The 22,915-nt window shown below is 43.8% G+C and overlaps 1 protein-coding gene across 1 annotated transcript in view; it reads left to right on the plus strand.

Annotated features, from left to right (window-relative positions):
* LOC126213468 (alpha-mannosidase 2) overlaps nucleotides 1–22,915 on the plus strand; it is an 834,426-nt gene that overhangs the window by 715,669 nt on the left and 95,842 nt on the right. Inside the window, exon 13 of the mRNA XM_049941248.1 lies at nucleotides 12,512–12,664. Within this exon, the coding sequence (XP_049797205.1) occupies nucleotides 12,512–12,664 (153 nt within the window). The remainder of the gene's footprint in view (nucleotides 1–12,511; nucleotides 12,665–22,915) is intronic.

Below are 22,915 nucleotides of genomic sequence, written 5' to 3' on the forward strand. Positions count from 1 at the left end.
CCCCCCTCCCTCCTCCTGAGCGGCTTCCCCCTCCTACTCCCCCTCCCTCTCTTGTGCCCCCTTTCAGTGTCTCTGCACTCACTCCTGCCCTGTCTTTCCTCTTCATCTCCCACCCCACGTGTCTCCTGCCTCTTCGTTTACCCACTGACTCCCCTCCTCTCTTCATCCCGCCGCTTCCCCTGCTGCCCCTCACTCTCCCCTCCTTTTCCGTCCTCTCTGACCTTTCCCCCCCGGCAGGTCCCGCCTGGCAGTTTTCTTCTTCGTCGTGTGTGCTAAAAGTGGGTTTCAAGTGTGTTGTTCCAGAGTGTTTTTACTACTGTGGCCGACTTTTCATGTGTGCATGTCCTTTCAGTGACCTCTGTGAGTTTTGAAGAATCGGCCAACTGTGTTTTTTAACTTTCTGGTGACTTTTTTTAACAGTCCTCCATGAACGTCTCCGTGTTAGTCTATTTTTTACCTCCATTTTCTCCCCTTATTCTGTTTTAAGTTCCCCTTTATCGCGTTATGTATGTAACATTTTATTCTTATTTTAAGTTCATGCCACTTGGCTGAAGAGCGGTGGATTGTGCCGCTGACAGCTTTCCTCTGCCCATATGGGACAGGGGAATGAAATCACAATAAAGAAAAAAAAAGCTCATCCAGTCAGTCTAATCTCGCTTACGTCGGTTTACACCTCGCTTGCGCTAGACTACTTTCTTCCTGGTTCGTGTGCGAGTTTGTTTCCGCGTGACTCAGTTGTTCGGTCTTGTCGTATTCGTTCTGTCCTACGTCGGTCGTGTCCATCCGTTTCCGTTGTGTTGTTATTCGCGGGCCTCTCCGCGGGTCGCGTCGTGCCTTTCGTCAGTGCTACCCCGCGACCGCCCTGGTCGCAGTTGCAACACATTCCATATAAACACAGCCCACACCACCATGGAGCCACCATCAGCTTGGACAGTGTCATCGTCAAACCTTGGCCTGGTGGGGTCTGAGCCACACTCGAACCCTGCAACCCTACCGTCAGCTCTTACCAAATCTAATCAGGACTCATGTGACCAGGCCACAGTCTTCCAGTCATTGGGATCCATTTCTTCAATCACCAACAGTTGTGGCCCGATGATGTGCCATCGTTACAGGTCTGCGCGGATAAGAAAAGTGCAATCCGCATCTGCACCGCATCCGCAAGGTCCTAATCCACAACCATGGCAATTAATCCGCATCTGCAAGTTCCTTATCCGTATCCGCATATATTTAAGTTTTGAATGAGTAATTAATAGTAATAGACAGTAGTACTTAGAATTATGGTACAGGGTGTTTCAAAAATGACCGGTATATTTGAAACGGCAATAAAAACTAAACGAGCACCGATAGAAATACACCGTTTGTTGCAATATGCTTGGGACAACAGTACATTTTCAGGCGGACAAACTTTCGAAATTACAGTAGTTACAATTTTCAACAACAGATGGCGCTGCAAGTGATGTGAAAGATATAGAAGACAACGCAGTCTGTGGGTGCGCCATTCTGTACGTCGTCTTTCTGCTGTAAGTGTGTGCTGTTCACAACGTGCAAGTGTGCTGTAGACAACATGGTTTATTCCTTAGAACAGAGGAATTTTCTGGTGTTGGAATTCCACCGCCTAGAACACAGTGTTGTTGTAACAAGACGAAGTTTTCAACAGAGGTTTAATGTAACCAAAGGACCGAAAAGCGATACAATAAAGAATCTGTTTGAAAAATTTCAACGGACTGGGAACGTGACGGATGAACGTGCTGGAAAGGTAGGGCGACCGCGTACGGCAACCACAGAGGGCAACGCGCAGCTAGTGCAGCAGGTGATTCGACAGCGGCCTCGGGTTTCCGTTCGCCGTGTTGCAGCTGCGGTCCAAATGACGCCAGCGTCCACGTATCGTCTCATGCGCCAGAGTTTACACCTCTATCCGTACAAAATTCAAACGCGGCAACCCCTCAGCGCCGCTACCATTGCTGCACGAGAGACATTCGCTAACGATATAGTGCACAGGATTGATGACGGCGATATGCATGTGGGCAGCATTTGGTTTACTGACGAACCTTATTTTTACCTGGACGGCTTCGTCAATAAACAGAACTGGCGCATATGGGAACCGAAAAGCCCCATGTTGCAGTCCCATCGTCCCTGCATCCTCAAAAAGTACTGGTCTGGGCCGCCATTTCTTCCAAAGGAATCATTGGCCCATTTTTCAGATCCGAAACGATTACTGCATCACGCTATCTGGACATTCTTCGTGAATTTGTGGCGGTACAAACTGCCTTAAACGACACTGCGAACACCTCGTGGTTTATGCAAGATGGTGCCCGGCCACATCGCACGGCCGACGTCTTTAATTTCCTGAATGAATATTTCGATGATCGTGTGATTGCTTTGGGCTATCCGAAACATACAGGAGGCGGCGTGGATTGGCCTCCCTATTCGCCAGACATGAACCCCTGTGACTTCTTTCTGTGGGGACACTTGAAAGACCAGGTGTACCGCCAGAATCCAGAAACAATTGAACAGCTGAAGCAGTACATCTCATCTGCATGTGAAGCCGTTCCGCCAGACACGTTGTCAAAGGTTTCGGGTAATTTCATTCAGAGACTACGCCATATTATTGCTACGCATGGTGGATATGTGGAAAATATCGTACTATAGAGTTTCCCAGACCGCAGCGCCATCTGTTGTTGAAAATTGTAACTACTGTAATTTCGAAAGTTTGTCCGCCTGAAAATGCACTGTTGTCCCAAGCATATTGCAACAAACGGTGTATTTCTATCGCTGCTCGTTTAGTTTTTATTGCCGTTTCAAATATACCGGTCATTTTTGAAACACCCTGTATGTAATGACGTAGTTATTGTCAGGGTGCCATTTCTGCGACAACTTAACTACTTCTTATATATACTAAGATGGTATCTGTTCATTTGGACATGTCCGAAAGAACAGATGCCATCGGGGACCACGCAGCTCGTTAGAATGAAATTACAATGAAATGAACACCCTTAGTTGCTTACAGGCGTTGACATACGCCAACGGGGACAGATGAAAATGTGAACCTCGACTGGGACTCGAACCCTGGATCTCCTGCTTACATGGCAGACGCTCTAACCGTCTGATGGTAGACAGTGGGCAGGTTTGCCACCCAGAGAGCACTTCACAGGCCACACAAAAGACACGGTCGCGGAAACGGATTAGGCGCAGGTCTCTTGGGTACAGCTACGTCAGTCGTAGCCAGGGGCTGAGGACAACAGACATCCGCTCTAGCCGCGCCCTGCAAGATTCCAAGAATGTCAACAGACTTGAAGTTTTCAACTAACATTGCAACATACGTACTGGGCAGATGCCTTGCTCATTATCCGCAGATGACCTGCGGATATCCGCGCCGGTCGCGATTTTATCCGTCAAGTAACAAATACCGCGGATATCCGCATCCGCGCAGACCTCTAGCCATCGTTGTTTGGGAACATGAAGCCCACAAATGGCGGCAAATGGTCTCGAAGTAGCCAAAGGTAATTACTGCCATATTGCCATATGGTCACGTGCCGAGGGGAGGTGCTGCAGGCGATGTCGTGCCGTTAGCAAAGGCACTCGCATTAGTTGTCTGGAGCCATAGCCCATCAGCGCCAAATTTTGCCACACTGTCCCAACGGATACTTTCGTTGCACGTCCCACATTGATTTCTGCAGTTCTGTCACGCACTGTTGCCTGTCTGTCAGGAGTGACAACTCTACGTAAACGCCGCTGCTCTCGGTCGTTAAGTGAAGGCCGTCGGCCACTACGTTGTCCGTGGTGAGAGGTAATGCCTGAAATGTGATATTACCATCACACTCTTGACACTGTGGCTGAATTACCTAACGTTTTCCGAAATAGAATGTCCCGCGCGTCTAGCTGCCACACTACCTGTCTGTGTTCAGCGTCTGTTAATTGCTGTCGTGCGCCCATAACCACGTCAGAAACCTTCTACATCTACAGATATACTCCGCTAGCCACCAAGCGGTGTGTGGCGGAGGGGACAATTCGCGCCAAAGTCATTTCTCCCCCCGTCTGTTCCACTCGCAGATCGTGCGAGGGAAAAACGACTGTCTGAGTGGCCTCAAAATGGTTCAAATGGCTCTAAGCACTATGGGACTTAACTTCTCATCTGAGGTCATCAGTCCCTTGAACTCGGAACTACTTAAACCTAAGTAATCTAAGGGCACCACACACATCGATGCCCGAGGCAGGATTCGAACCTGCGACCGTAGTAGTCGCGCGGTTCCAGACTGTAGCGCCTTGAACCGTATGGGCACCGCGGCCGGCCTGAACGCCTCAGTGCGAGCTCTAATTTCCCTTATCTCTGAATGGCGATCGTTGCACGATCTGAAAGTTGATCGTAATAATATATGCTCTACATCCTCAGCAGAGATCGGATTTCGAAATTTAGTGAGCAGCCCCTTCCGCTTAGCGCGCCGTCTATCTGCAAGTGTGTCCCACTTCAAACTTTCTATCAGGTTTGTAACGCTCTCGCAATGGCTAAATGCACCAGTCACGAATCTTGCCGCTCTTCATTGGACCTTCTCAATCTCTTGAATCAGACCCAACCGGTAAGGGTCCCATACAAAGGAACAATACTCTAAGACTGGACAAACTAACGTATTGTAAGCTATTTCCTTTGTCGAGGGACTGCATCGCTTCAGGATTCTACCAATCTAGAGTTCGCCTTGCCCGTTACTTGTGTAAACTGATCATTCCATTTGAGATCATTTCGAATAGTCACACGCAGATACTTGACGGATGTTACCGCCTCCAAAGACAGGGAATTTATTTTCTACTCGTACATTAATGTGGATTTTCGCCTTGTTATACGCAGTGGGTTACACTTACTGATATTGAGAGATAACTGCCAGTCATTATACAACGCATTTATTTTCTGCAAATCCTCACTGATTTCTTCACAACTTTTGTGTGGTACTACTTTCCTGTAGTCTACAGCATCATCGGCAAACAGTCTAAGGCCGCTGTCAATACCATCAACCAGATCGTTTATGTAAATCGTGAAAGACAGCGGACCTATTACACTGCCCTGGGGCACACCTTAAGTTACACTTGTTTCTGTTGAAGTCACTTCCTTTCAGGACGACATACTGCTCTCTGTCTTTTAGCAAACTTTCTATCCAACCGCATATGTCATCGGATAGACCGTAAGCGCGCACTTTTTTGAACAAGCGAAAGTGCAGAACTGAGTCGAACGCCTTTCGAAAGTCGAGAAATACGGCATCAACCTGGGAGCCGGTATCTAGAACCTGTTGTATATCGTGCACAAAGAGGGCCAGCTGGTGTGTCATGCACAAAGAGGGCCAGCTGGTATGTCATGCACAAAGAGGGCCAGCTGTTTCCAAAAACTGTGCTGGTTTCTGCTGATGAGCTTCTCAGAGTCTAGAAAGGTCATTATGTCTGAACTCAAAATATGTTCCATGAGTCTACAACAAATCGATTCACAGAAATGGGCCGGTAATTATGTGAATCCGATTTCATACCCTTTTTATAGATTGCTATGACCTGGGCCTTCTTCCAGTCCCGTGGAACTTTCCGCTGTTCCAATGATCTCTGATAGATGATGGATAAGAATGGTGCTGTATTTGTAGCATAGTCAACATAAAATCTTACGGGGATATCGTCTGGGCTAGATGCCTTCCTGGCGTCTAAGGATCAACTGTCTTACAATCGCAGATACACTAAACACTATGTCAGACATCCTTGCGTTTGTTCGATAACTGAAAGGGGGAATGGTGCTGCAGTCCTCTACCGTAAACGAGTTTTTGAAAGCTATGTTTAGAATTTCGGCCTTTTGGTTATCATCATCAGTTACATTACCCGTACTGTCAGCAAGAGAAGCCGGTCGGGGTGGCCGTGCGGTTCTAGGCGCTACAGTCTGGCGCTGCGCGACCGCTACGGTCGCAGGTTCGAATCCTGCCTCGGGCATGGATGTGTATGATGTCCTTAGGTTAGTTAGGTTTTAAGTAGTTCTAAGTTCTAGGGGACTGATGACCTTAGAAGTTAAGTCCCATAGTGCTCAGAGCCATTTGAACCACTTTCAGCAAGAGAAGGTATTGAATTATTTGTAGCGTTCATAGATTTTATGTACGACCAAAATTGTTTGGAGTTATTTTTAGAATCTGCAGATAAAATACTGCTTTCAAATTCGTTAAAAGACTTTCTCATTGACGTTTTGACAGCTGCTTTCATTTCGCATAATTTCTGTTTGGCAGCGGGACATTGACTACGTTTGAAACGATTTTGCAAAATTCTCTGCTTTCTCAGCAACTTCCTAATGTGTTTGTTGTACCAAGGTGGATCCTTTCCCTCCCCTATACTTTTGCTAGGCACATACTTCTCTAGCACATGCTGGATAATATCTTTGAATTTCGACCAAAGATGCCCAATATCTTTGTGTCCCGTGGTGAATGCTTGGCGCTGACTATGAAGTTATTCATTAATGCCACTTTTATTTGCTTTCCCAAAAAAGAAAACTGTACGCTGTCTTTTTTATTTTTTTTTTCAACTTCCACTGGCATAGAAGCCTTTTGAGATGAATCACCTGACTACTTATGACAACTCAGCTTTTTTTTTTCTTTATTGTGATTTTAAACACCTTATACAAAGGCGGGCTGTCAGCAGCACAATACGCCGCTCTTCAGCCTTGAGTTTGACAACAAGTAGTACATAAAGGTGGCACAGAGTAGACAGTAAAAACGGTGGGCAAAAAATGTAGACACTAAAAATCGAAAAAACATGGAGCCGTTCACGCTGGATGAGAAACATCACTAACACGAGGCGACACGGTGCACATAACATGGATGATGGCGACGGCATATGAACGGTGGTGGCGTGACGGCGAACAACACTACACACAAACGAAGGCACACACACGAAACACTGACGGCAATGATCTCCGGCGCGCGAATGTTCACTGAGCGTGTACGAGTCCGGGGACCAGCCAAGAGAGGAGGTGGAGGAAGGGGAAGGGGAATGGGAGAGGGGAGAGCAGAGATTCCATGGGCAAAGGAGAGAGGGGGAGGGAGGAAGTGGGAGGGGAAGCCAGGGGAGAGGGGAGGAGGGAGGGGGGAAAGAAAAGAGAAGAGAAGGGAAGGGAAGGGAGGGAGGAAGGGTGCCTAAAGGAAAGGACACAGGAGGTGGGAGGGGAGGATCAAAGTTGATAGGAGGGGTAAATGCAGGGGAGGAGGACATCATCAGGGAGGGGGAGCTGGCGAAAGCCACCTTGGGAGAGGGTAAGGAGGGTGGAGAGATGGAGACCGGGTGGGACGTGCGAATACAGGCGCGGCAGCGGGCGGGGGTGGGAGAGGATCGGGGAGACGAGCGGGTGAGGAGGATCGAGTTTGCGGGAGGTGTACAGGATCCGTATCCTTTCAAGGAAAATGAGGAGGTGGGGGAAGGGGATGAAATTGTACAGGATCCGCGTGGGGGAGGGGAGACGGATGTGATAGGCGAGGCGGAGAGCATGGCGTTCAAGGATTTGGAGGAATTTATAAAAGGTAGGGGAGGCGGAGATCCAAGCCGGATGGGCATAACAAAGGATAGGGCGGATGAGGGATTTATAGGTGTGGAGGATGGTGGAGGGGTCCAGACCCCACGTACGGCTGGAGAGGAGCTCGAGGAGACTGAGTCGGGAGCGTGCCTCGGCTCGGATTGTCCGGAGGTGGGGAGTCCAGGAGAGGCGACGGTCGAGGGTGATGCCAAGGTACTTAAGGGTGGGAGTGAGGGCGATAGGACGGCCATAGATGGTGAGATAGAAATCAAGGAGGCGGAAGGAAGGGGTGGTTTTGCCTACAATGATCGCCTGGGTTTTGGAGGGATTGACCTCGAGCAACCACTGGTTGCACCAAGCGGTGAACCGGTCAAGATGGGATTGGAGAAGGTGTTGGGAGCGCTGGAGGGTGGGGGCAAGGGCAGGGAAGGCGGTGTCATCGGCAAACTGGAGAAGGTGGACGGGGGCTGACGGCGGCGGCATGTCCGCCGTTGAACACTCAGCCAATTCACTGCCCTTTTATACCTTGAGTACGCGGTACTAACGCCATCTGTATGTGTGCAAATCGCTATCCCTTGCCTTACCACTTGATTCACATTCGTGTTTCACGAAATCTGAAATACCTTTATTTTTACATGTTGTCTTTTTCGTTTTTAAGCCTCTTTTCCACAGTCGCTGTTATACAAGTAATATACACTACTGCCATTAAAATTGCTACACCACGAAGATGACGTGCTACAGACACGAAATTTAACCGACAGGAACAAGATGCTGTGATATGCAAATGGTTAGCTTTTCAGAGCATTCACAGAAGGTTGGCGCCGGTGGCGACACCCACAACGTGCTGACATGAGGAAAGTTTCCAACCGGTTTCTCATACACAGACAGCAGTTGATCGGCGTTGCCCGGTGAAACGTTGTTGTGATGCCTCGTGTAAGGAGGAGAAATGCGTACCGTCACGTTTCCGACTTTGATAAAGGTCGGATTGTAGCCTATCGCGATTGCGGTTTATCGTAACGCGACATTGCTGCTCGTGTTGGTCGAGATCCAATGACTGTTAGCAGAATATGAAATCGGTGGGTTCAGGAGGGTAATACGGAACGCCGTGCTGGATCCCAACGTCCTCGTATCACTTGCAGTCTAGATGACAGTCATCCTGATTGGGAAATTTTCAGATTCGTATATTCTAATAATAGTTTACATAGGAATTTAATTCACTCCTTGCATAGTAATAGCGATAAACTTTCCCAATCAGGAGTATGTAAAATTACATTCGCGGATTGTCCAAAATTTTACACCGGGCAACCGGGCGAGCCCTGGGTCTCAGGTATAAAGAGCATATCCCTACTAAAAGCGGAGACGGTACTAAAAGGGCTCTACTTATGCGGAACACCTTGTGCAAACGGCTCATGCGCCGAGCTCTCCAGTTAATATCGAGTTACTTCATGCCGAGGTTAAGGGATTAAAACTGGATGTTTTGGAAGAAATGCAGATCTTTAAGCATCTGCAACATGTTAAAGACAACATCGTCAATGACCAAGTCCTACTAATAGCATAAGCAACCGTGTGCGGTTATTTTTAGGTTTCATCTCCCATGCTCGTCTCTTGTGCTATTCATTTCATTTTTTGATATATATCCACGGTTGGGAATATATGGGCTATTTCCCCGACCCATGTATAAACTTTCTCGTATTCGTATGCGCATGCGCTTTCAAGTAACTTCCCTTGTCTTGCGCATGAGCACAGGTAACGGGTCGGGCGTGTAAGTGAGCGACCGTTTGTAGCTGCAGTTTATGGCGGGTCATGGCCCATCGAACATAGGCCGGTGTGAGGTGGAGCGTACACCATTAAGTTAAGTAGTGGGGTTGTGTTGTTTTGGGGAAGGGTTCAAATGGTTCAAATGGCTCTGAGCACTATGGGACTCAACATCTTAGGTCATAAGTCCCCTAGAACTTAGAACTACTTAAACCTAACTAACCTAAGGACATCACACACACCCATGCCCGAGGCAGGATTCGAACCTGCGACCGTAGCAGTCCCGCGGTTCCGGACTGCAGCGCCAGAACCGCTAGACCACCGCGGCCGGCCTTTTGGGGAAGGAGACCAGACAGCGAGGTCATCGGTCTTATCGGATTAAGGAAGGATAGGGAAGGAAGTCGGCCGTGCCCTTTCAGAGGAACCATCCCGGCATTTGCCTGGAGTGATTTAGGGAAATCACGGAAAACCTAAATCAGGATGACCGGACGCGGGATTGAACTGTCGTCCTCCCGAATGCGAGTCCAGTGTGCTAACAACTGCGCCACCTCGCTCGGTAAGCAGTGGTTTTGACTTTGTACATACGTACTGTTTGTGTTTTCCTTTCCTTTTTCGTTTATAAATGTATAGCTATGGTGTTCTTTTAATCATTGACAAAGGTCTTCTTAGGCACTTGTCGGTTTTATTGTTGTTCTGAAGAAGGTGTACTTATCTACCCCGAAACGTGGGTTAACACTTAACAATAGGTGCTTTTTTCGCCATCGAGGCGGGTTTTTAGTTTTTTAATATATTAACCAACTGTTGCTGACGCGCTGCGATGTTGAAGGTTCTTATGGAAACAAGTATTCATACACTAGAGCACGGAAAAGTAAACTGCTTTTATTGACAATACGAAACCAAAAACACTAATTGGATATGCACTATACACATTGGCCAGTCGCCAATGCAGCTATGCTGGTATATAGAACGAGAATGAAAAAGCCTTTTCAAAACAAAATACAAAAACGTCTGCCAACTTCTCTACTGCGCTGGGAATTAAATATTCATACACCAACAGAAAATGACACTTCCAACAAAGCCAGAACATGTTTAATACTTCGAATGCATACCCTTCCGATGTATTACTTCTCGCAACCTCCGTGGCACGGAATGGACCAATTTTCTTGTAGTTTCCGACGTGATGGCTTCCAATTCTCGAAGGAGAGCCTCTTTCAAAGAGGCCTTACTACGGATTTCGTGTTTTCTCACTCGTGTTTCCACCTCACTCCACAAGTGTTCGATGTGATTCAGGTCCGGACTCTGAGCTGGTGTTTTATGAGTGTGTGGAGTGTTGTAGAGCAACCACAGCCAGACAATTTGCGCCGTATGTTTGGGATCATTGTCCTGTTGGAAGTAATAATTTCTAGGAAGACCCAAGGCGTCAACACTCTGTTGTAAGTTCGGTTTGAGAATGTTCATATACACAAATCTGTCCACGGTACCTTCCACAAACACTAATTTTCCGACACCGGAGGCTGACCCACAGCCCCATACCATCACTCCACCACCTCACCGTGGGTTGAACTTAATTCGGTCGAGGTCTGTATTCGGTCTTCTCCAGACCAAGATACTACCATTATTGTACGCGATATTAAATTTGCTTTCACCACTAAACAATACAGCATCCCAGAAGTCTGCTGTCTCGGATACATGCTGTTTCGCGAATTCCATCCGCCACTTCCTGTTCTTCTTGCTGATGTGGGGCTTTCGTGTGGGGACTCTGGCTCTGTAGCCCGAACGATTGAGGATGGTACGAACTGCCCTTGGAGTGATGTCCTTTCGGGAGTGGTCATGTACATATGAGGATAGTGCCGTCTCTGTCTTTTTCGGGTTTTTCTTGATAACTCTTACAAGGGAACCTCCCCATCGCACCCACCTCGGATTTAGTTATAAGTTGGCACAGTGGATAGGCCTTGAAAAACTGAACACAGATCAATCGAGAAAACAGAAAGAAACTGTGTAGAACTATAAAAAAAATAAGCAAAATGTACAAACTGAGCAGTCCATGTGTAAGATAAGCAACATAAAGAACAGTGAGAGCTCAGGAGCGCCGTGGTCCCGTGGTTAGCGTGAGCAGCTGGGGAGCGAGAGGTCCTCGGTTCAAGTCTTCCCACGAGTGAAAATTTTAATTTTTTATTTTCAGACAATTATCATCTGTCCGTCCGTCCGATGCGAGGTAACTGCGCGGTAGTATGGGGACGCTCCACCTACACGGAAAAATTTGAAAACGTTAAAAACATATATTTTGACAGAGCACAGGGAAAACTGTGCGACTGTGAAACTGTTGCATTCATTTCTTGCAATATATGTGACAAACTCTTATGTTTTCATCACTTTTTTGGGAGTGATTATCACATCCACAAGAAAACCTAAATCGGGCAAGGTGGAAGAATGTTTTTACCCATTCGCCAAGTGTACAAGTTAGGTGGGTCGACAACATATTCCTGTCATGTGACGCACATGCCGTCACCAGTGTCGTATAGAATATATCAGACGTGTTTTCCTGTGGAGGAATCGGTTGATCTATGACCTTGCGATCAAATGTTTTCGGTTCCCATTGGAGAGGCACGTCCTTTCGTCCACTGACCGCACGGTTTTGCGGTGCGGTCGCAAAACACAGACACTAAACTTATTACAGTGAACAGAGACGTCAATGAACGAACGGACAGATCATAACTTTGCGAAAATAAAGAAAGTAAACTTTTCACTCGAGGGAAGAGTTGAACCAAGGACGTGTCGTTCCGCAGCTGCTCACGCTAACCACGGGACCACGGCGCTCCTGAGCTTACATTATCCTTGATGTTGCCTATCTTGCGCATGGACTACTCAGTTTGTCTATTTTGCTTATTTTTTTCATAGCTCCACACAACTTCTTCCTGTTTTCTCGACTGATCTGTGTTCAGGTTTTCAAGGCCTATCCACTGTGCCAACTTATAACTAAATCTGAGGGGGGTGCGATGGGGAGGTTCCCTTGTTAGTAGCATTCTGGTCTCCCTTGTTGTAAGCTTCTGTGGACTTATTTCCATTACTGTATTTCGTTCTAAAGGCGGACAAACAAGCTATTAAACAGGTGGTCATAATGTTTTGGCTCATGAGTGTATGTATGTGTGTTTGTTTATTACATTCATAATGACTTCTACACATTGCGCTGTTACTTTGTCTGGAGCCCTGCGTTTACAGAGTGGTGTCGGCTGCTTCCAGATCCTGGGTCAGGGGGAGGAGGGCGAGAACGGGCCGCCGCTGATCGTGATCACGTCGGGGCCCATCGCCTCGGAGCTGCGCACCGTCTCGCGGCCGCCCTCGCTCATCGACCACACGGCTCGCATCTACCACGCCGCGGGACCGCTCGCCGAGGTGAGTCAGCCGGCCTACACGCCACTGCTGCGTTACCAGGAGTGAACAGTTGCGAGGTGCCGGGGCTAGAATTTTCATATGAAAATGATGCTCTAAGCCCCCCTTATTCTAACTCCGACTTTTGCTGTTCCACATGGATTAAGAAGAAACGCGAACTGACTGTAATCGACCCTGCAAGTGGAGTAGAAAAGAGTTTGCCACCTGCAATAATTTAATTTGATAGAAGTTAATTAAATAAAGGAAAGTTTCAGTAACGTAGTGAGAAATGAAAGGGTTGCTCTACCGATTAAGGGGAGCCGGAGGTGGTCAGATCCAAAAAATTACGATTTTTTTTTTTGCTACCGAAAATTAATTGGAACATTCCTCTTTAATGTAAACTTTGAATTATTGTTCCACTCGCCCTAGAAGTGGAGTTATTAGCATTTTCCCCCACGCCTGCAGGGGAAATGGGCGGCCGCTGAATGCATCTAACACCCTCTCGTGACTTCCTGGCGAACTGCTTGGGATTTTCTCGGCCTGTTACGCATACAGCGCCTTATGTTACATATACAGCGAGTGTGCAAGGGTTGGCTACATTGTTTTCTGTGACAAATGAAGCGCTAAGAGCGCGGAACATCGCCTCTTTGCTGTTTACCGTTTCGAATTAGTTCAGTGTTGCGCCTGTTGTTGGTAGTATTAAACTTCTTGTGTAAAGCGTTGTTCTGGTGACGATGCCACGTTTTAGTAACCGTGTATAGAAGAAGAGGAAGAACGTAGGGAAAAGAAAATTAACATTAATACCAAGTTGCGATACTACAATTACTGAAACAGTGCGTTCTTCTGCTAAGCAACAAACACATGGCCGGCCATACCCCTGTGACATCTTCTAGCAAGAAGCTGACTGGTGCAAGTGACAGATTTCGTGAATATGTTAGTGACACTGTACGAGCACTAAGAAATATATGCAATAAAACCAATTTTTCATGACTTAGCACAGCTAGAATTGTTACACAAATGTGTACACGGAAAGACGCAGAATCCTAATGAGAGCGTAAACAATTTGATTTGGAAAGTGATTCCTAAAAGGGTGTTTGTAAGCATAAAAACACTGCACTTTGGCATTTATGATGCAACAGCAACCTACAACCAAGGGAACAGTGTGAGGCGTGAAGTTCTGAAGGCATTAGGATTTACAGCTGGGGTGAACACTGTACGAGCACTAAGAAATATTGACAGAGAAAGGATAAGAGGAGCAGAAAGAAGAGAAAGGCATATGAAGTATGATGGAACAAAAGGCCAGAAAAGAAGACAGAAGTGGAAGCTTTTGGAGGATGAAGAAGAAGACCCTGATAATCCATCCTATAGTGCAGGAATGTATTGAGAAACTTTGATAGCCACTTCCCGTAAATTAGAATTTTTCGAATATAAGGAACATTTTCTCAAAATCCACTCAAGCTAGAGAGATGAAATTTTTATTCAGCACTCCTAGTGGTCAAACTCACATTGTTACACAGCCATTTGGCAATATGTTCAGTAGTTTCATTTCAGTTTAATTATAAAGCAATTATTTGTAAAAAAATTTGGGTCATTAATAAAAAAAATAATTGGAAGGAAACTAGAAAAGATACTCCAAAATCCCTCTGTCATAACTGCAATACTAAACCACTCTATATGTAAAAAAAAATTCAAATTTTTCTGTTTGGTAGTTTATTCATAAATGTTCCTCAAACTTAGTGATTTTAACATGGGCAGCATAGGCGCCTCCAGCTCCCCTTAACAGAATGAAAGTTGTGTCCAAAATAACAATATGATTTATTATGACTAAACTCAAAATAATAAACAAAACACATGAAACATTTACAATACGTCAAAATGGATACTCCAATAAATGCTGTAAAGGTGAAGTTGTCCATAAACTAGATTGTGACATTTATGATGAAGTGGTATGTGGAGCCAATACCTTGCAACTCAGATCTTAAGAGAAACACCCAGCCAACCCAACATTAATTGCTGCTACAGTAGTGAGAACTCAGACAATGAATATCCAAGACAGAACCTTGTAAGAAAAGATGGGAACAGGCGCGATCTGCTGAGCTCAGATTATCGCGTAGCAAAATTCCCTAATCTGCCGGTGCTGCGGACAAGCATTACCAAGCTGTCTTCTTAACTGCAAGGACACGATCTGGCGTACCGGAAGCGATGGCTGATTGCTTCGACATCCCGTCGTGGTGATAATAATGTTGCGAGTATAGCCCGAAACAAATTATTCTGATCTGGTTGTTCCAGACTAAAGACTCCCTATCAATACAAATGCGCCTCTGAGGGCGACGAAGAAGGCTCGCCACACAATCACTGACGGTACAGTGATTGATTTTAACAAGCGAAGTCACACAGTAACTCCAATACAGTCCACTTTAGCCAAAACTGTTCAAGATGGACAACACAGGCCGCTTGTACGCATAACGCTCAATTGCCAACTTTACTCAGTAAGTTACGTTGAAGTCGAAACTTCAGCAACTTCGTCAAACAGTTACAATCAAATAAAAGTATATTAGACAGGCAATGGAAGGCAGGCTGTCCAGAGCAGCAAGAGCTCAATCCTGTAACCTACTCAGACCGAAAGGCGAGAGCCGACTCCACCAAGAGCACCCGTACAAGCTGAACACAGAACATTACCTCCCCCACCACAGTGGCCGTGGTGAAACGTGCGAATCAGCAACTCGAAAACCGGCGGAAAATTCCACTCTATTGCCGAAGCACTACCTTTCCACCAATGGAGATTCTTGGCACCAATTTAGCGCCGATTTTGCTACGTCACGGAGCTATGCCCTGAGCAAGCCAATCACATTTACGATTTTGCAGAAAACGTGGGAATTTGCCTGCCAAGACTGCCTGGGAACACAAGTCATTCCCACGCCTCGCTGGTAGCCCGCCAGAAAGTGTTTTCACTACGTTTCTGCGAAGTAACGGAATCTCTAGTCCAGCCGCTCCGTCAGGCCCCTGTGGGCGTGTCGCCGCCGCTCTTATGACAATGTCGGCGTCTGGAAAGCATCCACTCGGTTCCCTCACACCCATCGGCTTAACCCTTTCGAGCTCAGGAGAACTCGCCTGTCACCGAACGACCCGGGTGGCGAGAGAAGCTGCGTGGGAAGTCACGTGTGAAGGAATAGCAACTTTTCACTGCATGCAATCAGAGAGAAAAATCGAATTACTCAGAGTAAGATAGAAATATGAGAGGGGGCTCACGCCACCTCTCACAGTTACAAAATTGGTCCCAGCTTCACCTCCCAGAAAAATGGTGAGCCTCTATTAGTGGCGTGTGTGTGGCTGCGTAACGTCTGTAAACACAGCATACAGCGACAGAGCAAGTGAACGCATTTAGACACCTCTTTGTCGAGGCTCCCCTCTTAAAGCGCCCCTGCTTCAGTGGGAGAAACGTGCTGCTGCTTCAGGCAGATTCAAAGACAGGCCGCTTGCCGGACATAAGAAAAGGAAGGATGGAAGGCTAGTCTTTAACGCCCCTTCCACATCGAGGTTATCCGAAATGGAACACAAAGTGAGAATTTTTCAAGGATGGCGAAATAAGCTTTTGCGTTAGCAGAAGAGCCAACACTGTGTTACGAGTGGAGGCCGAAATGCACGCGTTTTAGCTCATGCAAGCTGGCGTGAGGAGGGAAGAACTAGACTGACGTGAGGTCTGGAACATGACAAGGAATGACAATTCAGAAAGCGGACGTAATTAGTTTTAACCTTGCAGTGCTGGTACTGCGAATGGCTGAAAGCAAGGGGAAACTACGGCCTTGATTTTTCCCAAGGGTATTCAGCTTTACTGTATGGATAAATGATGATGGCGTCCTCTTGGGTAAAATATTCCGGAAGTAAAATAGTCCCCCATTCGGATCTCTGGGCGGGGACTACTCAGGAGGACGTCGTTATCAGGAGAAAGAAAACTGGCGTTCTACGGATCGGAGGTGGAATGTCAGATCCCTTAATCGGGCAGGTCGGTTAGAAAATTTAAAAAGGGAAATGGATAGGTTAAAGTTGGATATAGTGGGAATTAGTGAAGTTCGGTGGCAGGAGGAACAAGACTTTTGGTCAGGCGAATACAGGTTATAAATACAAAATCAAATAGGGGTAATGCAGGAGTAGGTTTAATAATGAATGAAACAATAGGAATGCGGGTAAGCTACTGCAAACAGCACAGCGAACACATTATTGTCGCCAAGATAGACACGAAGCCCACGCCTACGACAGTAGTACAAGTCTATATGCCAATTAGCTATGCAGATGACCAAGAAATTGAAGAAATGTATGATGAGATAAAAGAAATTATTCAGATAGTGCAGGGAGACGAAAATTTAATAGTCATGGGCGACTGGAATTCGATAGTAGGAAAAGGGAGAGAAGGAAACGTAGTTGGTGAATATGGATTGGGGGGAAGAAATGAAAGAGGAAGCCGCCTGGTGGAATTTTGCACAGAACACAACTTAATCATAGCTAACACTTGGTTCAAAAATCATAAAAGAAGGTTGTATACATGGAAGAAGCCTGGAGATACTGACAGGTTTCAGATAGATTATATGATAGTAAGACAGAGATTTAGGAACCAGGTTTTAAATTATAAGACGTTTCCAGGGGCGGTGGTGGACTCTGACCACAATCTATTGGTTATGAACTGTAGATTAAAACTAAAGAATCTGCAAAAAGGTGGGCATTTAAGGAGATGGGACCTGGATAAACTGAAAGAACCAGAGGTTGTAGAGAGTTTCAGGGAGAGCATAAGGGAACAATTGACAGGAATGGGGGAAAGAAATACAGTAGAAGAAGAATGGGTAGCTTTGAGAGATGAAATAGCGAAGGCAGCAGAGGATCAAATAGGTAATGGGCTAGTAGAAACCCTTGGGTAACAGAAGAAATATTGAATAAAATTGATGAAAGGATAAAATATGAAAATGCAGTAAATGAAGCAGGCAAAAAGGAATACAAACGTCTCAAAAATGATATCAACAGGAAGTGCAAAATCGCTAAGCAGAGGTGGCTAGAGGACAAATGTAAGGATGTAGAGGCTTATCTCACTAGGGGTAAGATAAATACTGCCTACAGGAAAATTAAAGAGGCCTTTGGAGAAAGGAGAACCACTTGCATGAATATCAAGAGCTTTGATGAAAATCCTGTTCTAAGCAAAGAAGGGAAAGCAGAAAGGTGGAAGGAGTATATAGAGGATCTGTACAAGGGTGATGTACTTGAGGACAATATTATGGAAATGGAAGAGGATGTAGATGAAGATGAAATGGGAGATATGATACTGCGTGAAGAGTTTGACAGAGCAGTGAAAGACCTGAGTCGAAACAAGGCCCCGGGAGTAGACAACATTCCATTAGAACTACTGATGGCCTTGGGAGAGCCAGTCATGACAAACCTCCACCATCTGGTGAGCAAGATGTATGAGACAGGCGAAATACCCTCAGACTTCCAGAAGAATATAATAATTCCAATCCCAAAGAATGCAGGTGTTGCCAGATGTGAAAATTACCGAACTATCAGTTTAATAAGTCACGGCTGCAAAATACTAACGCGAATTCTTTACAGACGAATGGAAAAACTGGTAGAAGCGGACCTCGGGGAAGATCAGTTTGGATTCCGTTGAAATATGGGAACACGTGAGGCAATACTGACCCTACGACTTATTTTAGAAGCTAGATTAAGAAAAGGCAAACCTACGTTTCTAGCATTTGTAGACTTAGAGAAAGCTTTTGACAATGTTGACTGGAATACTCTCTTTCGAATTCTGAAGGTGGCAGGGGCAAAATACAAGGAGCGAAAGGCTATTTACAATTTGTACAGAAACCAGATGGCAGTTATAAGAGTCGAGAGACATGAAAGGGAAGCAGTGGTTGCGAAGGGAGTGAGACAGGGTTGTAGCCTCTCCCCGATCTTATTCAATCTGTATATTGAGCAAGCAGTAAAGGAAACAAAAGAAAAATTCGGAGTAGGTATTAAAATCCATAGAGAAGAAATAAAAACTTTAAGGTTCACCGATGACATTGTAATTCTGTCAGAGACAGCAAAGGACTTGGAAGAGCAGTTGAACGGAATGGACAGTGTCTTGAAAAGAGGGTATAAGATGAACATCAACAAAAGCAAAACGACGGTAATGGAATGTAGTCGAATTAAGTCGGGTGATGCTGAGGGAACTAGATTAGGAACTGAGACACTTAAAGTAGTAAAGGAGTTTTGCTATTTGGGGAGCAAAACAACTGATGATGGCCGAAGTAGAGAGGATATAAAATGTAGACTGGCAATGGCAAGGAAATCGTTTCTGAAGAAGAGAAATTTGTTAACGTCGAGTATAGATTTAAGTGTCAGGAAGTCGTTTCTAAAAGTATTTATATGGAGTGTAGCCATGTATGGAAGTGAAACGTGGACGATAAATAGTTTGGACAAGAAGAGAATAGAAGCTTTCGAAATGTGGTGCTACAGAAGAATGCTTGAAGATTAGGTGGGTATATCACATAACTAATGAGGAGATAGTGAACAGAATTGAGGAGAAGAGGAGACTGTGGCACAAGCTGACTAGAAGAAGGGATCAGTTGGTAGGACATATTCTGAGGGATCAAGGGATCACCAGTTTAATACTGGAGGGCAGCGTGGAGGGTAAAAATCAGTCGTGTGAAGTTAGCACCCTTTTTTTCAGAAATCTATATTTTTTTCAGAGTTCTTGATAGATATGATATAGTTCTAGAGTTCTTTGTACAAAATTTCAATAGTTCTGCAGAATTTAGCGAAAAAAACAACAATACTCGAAAAAATTTTCGTATCGAAAACATTCTTTGTCAATTTCCGCAAAATGTAAATAAGTACGAGAGTTCTGAGCACAGTTCTGAATAGAGCTCCAAGAGTTCTATCGAAAATCCCAGTAACATTTTTTTGTGCAGCTAATAGTTTCCGAGATAATTGCAATTTAAGGAGAAAATCTTTTCACTTACTGTGAAGTTGGCACCCTTTTTTTCAGAAATGTATATTTTTTTCAGAGTTCTTGACAGATATGCCATAGTTCTAGAGTTCTTTGTACAAAATTTCAATAGTTCTGCAGAATTTAGCGAAGAAAACGACAATATTCGAAAACATTTTCGTATCGAAAACATTCATTGTCAATTTTCGCAAAAATTAAACTCGTACAACAGTTCTGAGGACAGTTCTGAACAGAACCCCAAGAGCTCTATCGAAAATCCCAATAACATTTTTCTATGGCTATAATAGTTTATGAGATAAATTGCTTTAATGTGGGACACACTTTCTCTACAGAAAATATAAATATATTCGTACAGCAGTTCTGATGACAGTTCTGGACACCACGTGAAGAGTTCTATCGAAAATCCTGGTAGTCTTTTTTTGTGCAGGTAATAGTTTAAGAGGAAATTGCAACATAATTAAGAACTCTATAAGAGCTCCCACTGTGAAGCTGGCACCCTTTTTTACAGAAATCTATATTTTTTTCAGAGTTCTTGATAGATATGATATAGTTCAAGAGTTCTTTGTACAAAATTTCAATAGTTCTGCAGAATTTAGCGAAAAAAACAACAATACTCGAAAAAATTTTCGTATCGAAAACATTCTTTGTCAATTTCCGCAAAATGTAAATAAGTACGAGAGTTCTGAGCACAGTTCTGAACAGAGCTCCAAGAGTTCTATCGAAAATCCCAGTAACATTTTCTTGTGCAGCTAATAGTTTACGAGATGATTGCAATTTAAGGAGAAAGTCTTTTCACTTACTGTGAAGTTGGCACCCTTTTTTTCAGAAATCTATATTTTTTTCAGAGTTCTTGATAGATATGAAATAGTTCTAGAGTTCTTTGTACAAAATTTCAATAGTTCTGCAGAATTTAGCGAAAAAAACAACAATACTCGAAAAAATTTTCGTATCGAAAACATTCTTTGTCAATTTCCGCAAAATGTAAATAAGTACGACAGTTCTGAGCACAGTTCTGAATAGAGCTCCAAGAGTTCTATCGAAAATCCCAGTAACATTTTCTTGTGCAGCTAATAGTTTACGAGATGATTGCAATTTAAGGAGAAAATCTTTTCACTTACTGTGAAGTTGGCACCCTTTTTTTCAGAAATGTAAATTTTTTTCAGAGTTCTTGACAGATATGCCATAGTTCTAGAGTTCTTTGTACAAAATTTCAATAGTTCTGCAGAATTTAGCGAAAAAAACAACAATACTCGAAAAAATTTTCGTATCGAAAACATTCTTTGTCAATTTCCGCAAAATGTAAATAAGTACGAGAGTTCTGAGCACAGTTCTGAATAGAGCTCCAAGAGTTCTATCGAAAATCCCAGTAACATTTTTTTGTGCAGCTAATAGTTTCCGAGATAATTGCAATTTAAGGAGAAAATCTTTTCACTTACTGTGAAGTTGGCACCCTTTTTTTCAGAAATGTATATTTTTTTCAGAGTTCTTGACAGATATGCCATAGTTCTAGAGTTCTTTGTACAAAATTTCAATAGTTCTGCAGAATTTAGCGAAGAAAACGACAATATTCGAAAACATTTTCGTATCGAAAACATTCATTGTCAATTTTCGCAAAAATTAAACTCGTACAACAGTTCTGAGGACAGTTCTGAACAGAACCCCAAGAGCTCTATCGAAAATCCCAATAACATTTTTCTATGGCTATAATAGTTTATGAGATAAATTGCTTTAATGTGGGACACACTTTCTCTACAGAAAATATAAATATATTCGTACAGCAGTTCTGATGACAGTTCTGGACACCACGTGAAGAGTTCTATCGAAAATCCTGGTAGTCTTTTTTTGTGCAGGTAATAGTTTAAGAGGAAATTGCGACATAATTAAGAACTCTATAAGAGCTCCCACTGTGAAGCTGGCACCCTTTTTTACAGAAATCTATATTTTTTTCAGAGTTCTTGATAGATATGATATAGTTCAAGAGTTCTTTGTACAAAATTTCAATAGTTCTGCAGAATTTAGCGAAAAAAACAACAATACTCGAAAAAATTTTCGTATCGAAAACATTCTTTGTCAATTTCCGCAAAATGTAAATAAGTACGAGAGTTCTGAGCACAGTTCTGAATAGAGCTCCAAGAGTTCTATCGAAAATCCCAGTAACATTTTCTTGTGCAGCTAATAGTTTACGAGATGATTGCAATTTAAGGAGAAAATCTTTTCACTTACTGTGAAGTTGGCACCCTTTTTTTCAGAAATGTAAATTTTTTTCAGAGTTCTTGATAGATATGAAATAGTTCTAGAGTTCTTTGTACAAAATTTCAATAGTTCTGCAGAATTTAGCGAAAAAAACAACAATACTCGAAAAAATTTTCGTATCGAAAACATTCTTTGTCAATTTCCGCAAAATGTAAATAAGTACGAGAGTTCTGAGCACAGTTCTGAATAGAGCTCCAAGAGTTCTATCGAAATCCCAGTAACATTTTCTTGTGCAGCTAATAGTTTACGAGATGATTGCAATTTAAGGAGAAAATCTTTTCACTTACTGTGAAGTTGGCACCCTTTTTTTCAGAAATATATATTTTTTTCAGAGTTCTTGATAGATATGTCATAGTTCTAGAGTTCTTTGTACAAAATTTCAATAGTTCTGCAGAATTTAGCGAAGAAAACAACATTATTCGAAAAATTTTCGTATCGAAAACATTTTTTGTCAATTTTCGCAAAAATTAAACTTGTACAACAGTTCTGAGGACAGTTCTGAACAGAACCCCAAGAGCTCTATCGAAAATCCCAACAACATTTTTCTATGGCGATAATGGTTTGAGATAAATTGATTTAATATGGGACACACTTTCTCTACGGAAAATATAAATATATTCGTACAACAGTTCTGATGACAGTTCTGGATACCACGTGAAGAGTTCTATCGAAAATCCTAGTAGAATTTTTTTGTGCAGGTAATAGTTTAAGAGGTAATTGCAACTTAATTAAGAATTCCATAAGAGCTCCTACTGTGAAGCTGGCACCCTTTTTTTCAGAAATATATATTTTTTTCAGAGTTCTTGATAGAAATGTCGTAGTTCTAGAGTTATTTGTACAAAATTTGAATAGTCCTGCAGAATTTAGCGAAGAAAACAACAATACTCGAAAAAATTTTCGTATCGAATACACTCTTTGTCAATTTTCGCAAAAAGTAAATTCGTACAACAGTTCTGAACAGAACACCAATAGCTCTATCGAAAATCCTAATAATATCTTTTTGTGGCGATGATAGTTTATACGGTAACTGCTTTGATGTTAGACCC

Source organism: Schistocerca nitens, chromosome 11 (genome assembly GCF_023898315.1).
Source record: "Schistocerca nitens isolate TAMUIC-IGC-003100 chromosome 11, iqSchNite1.1, whole genome shotgun sequence".
Taxonomy (NCBI): Eukaryota; Metazoa; Arthropoda; class Insecta; order Orthoptera; family Acrididae; genus Schistocerca; species Schistocerca nitens.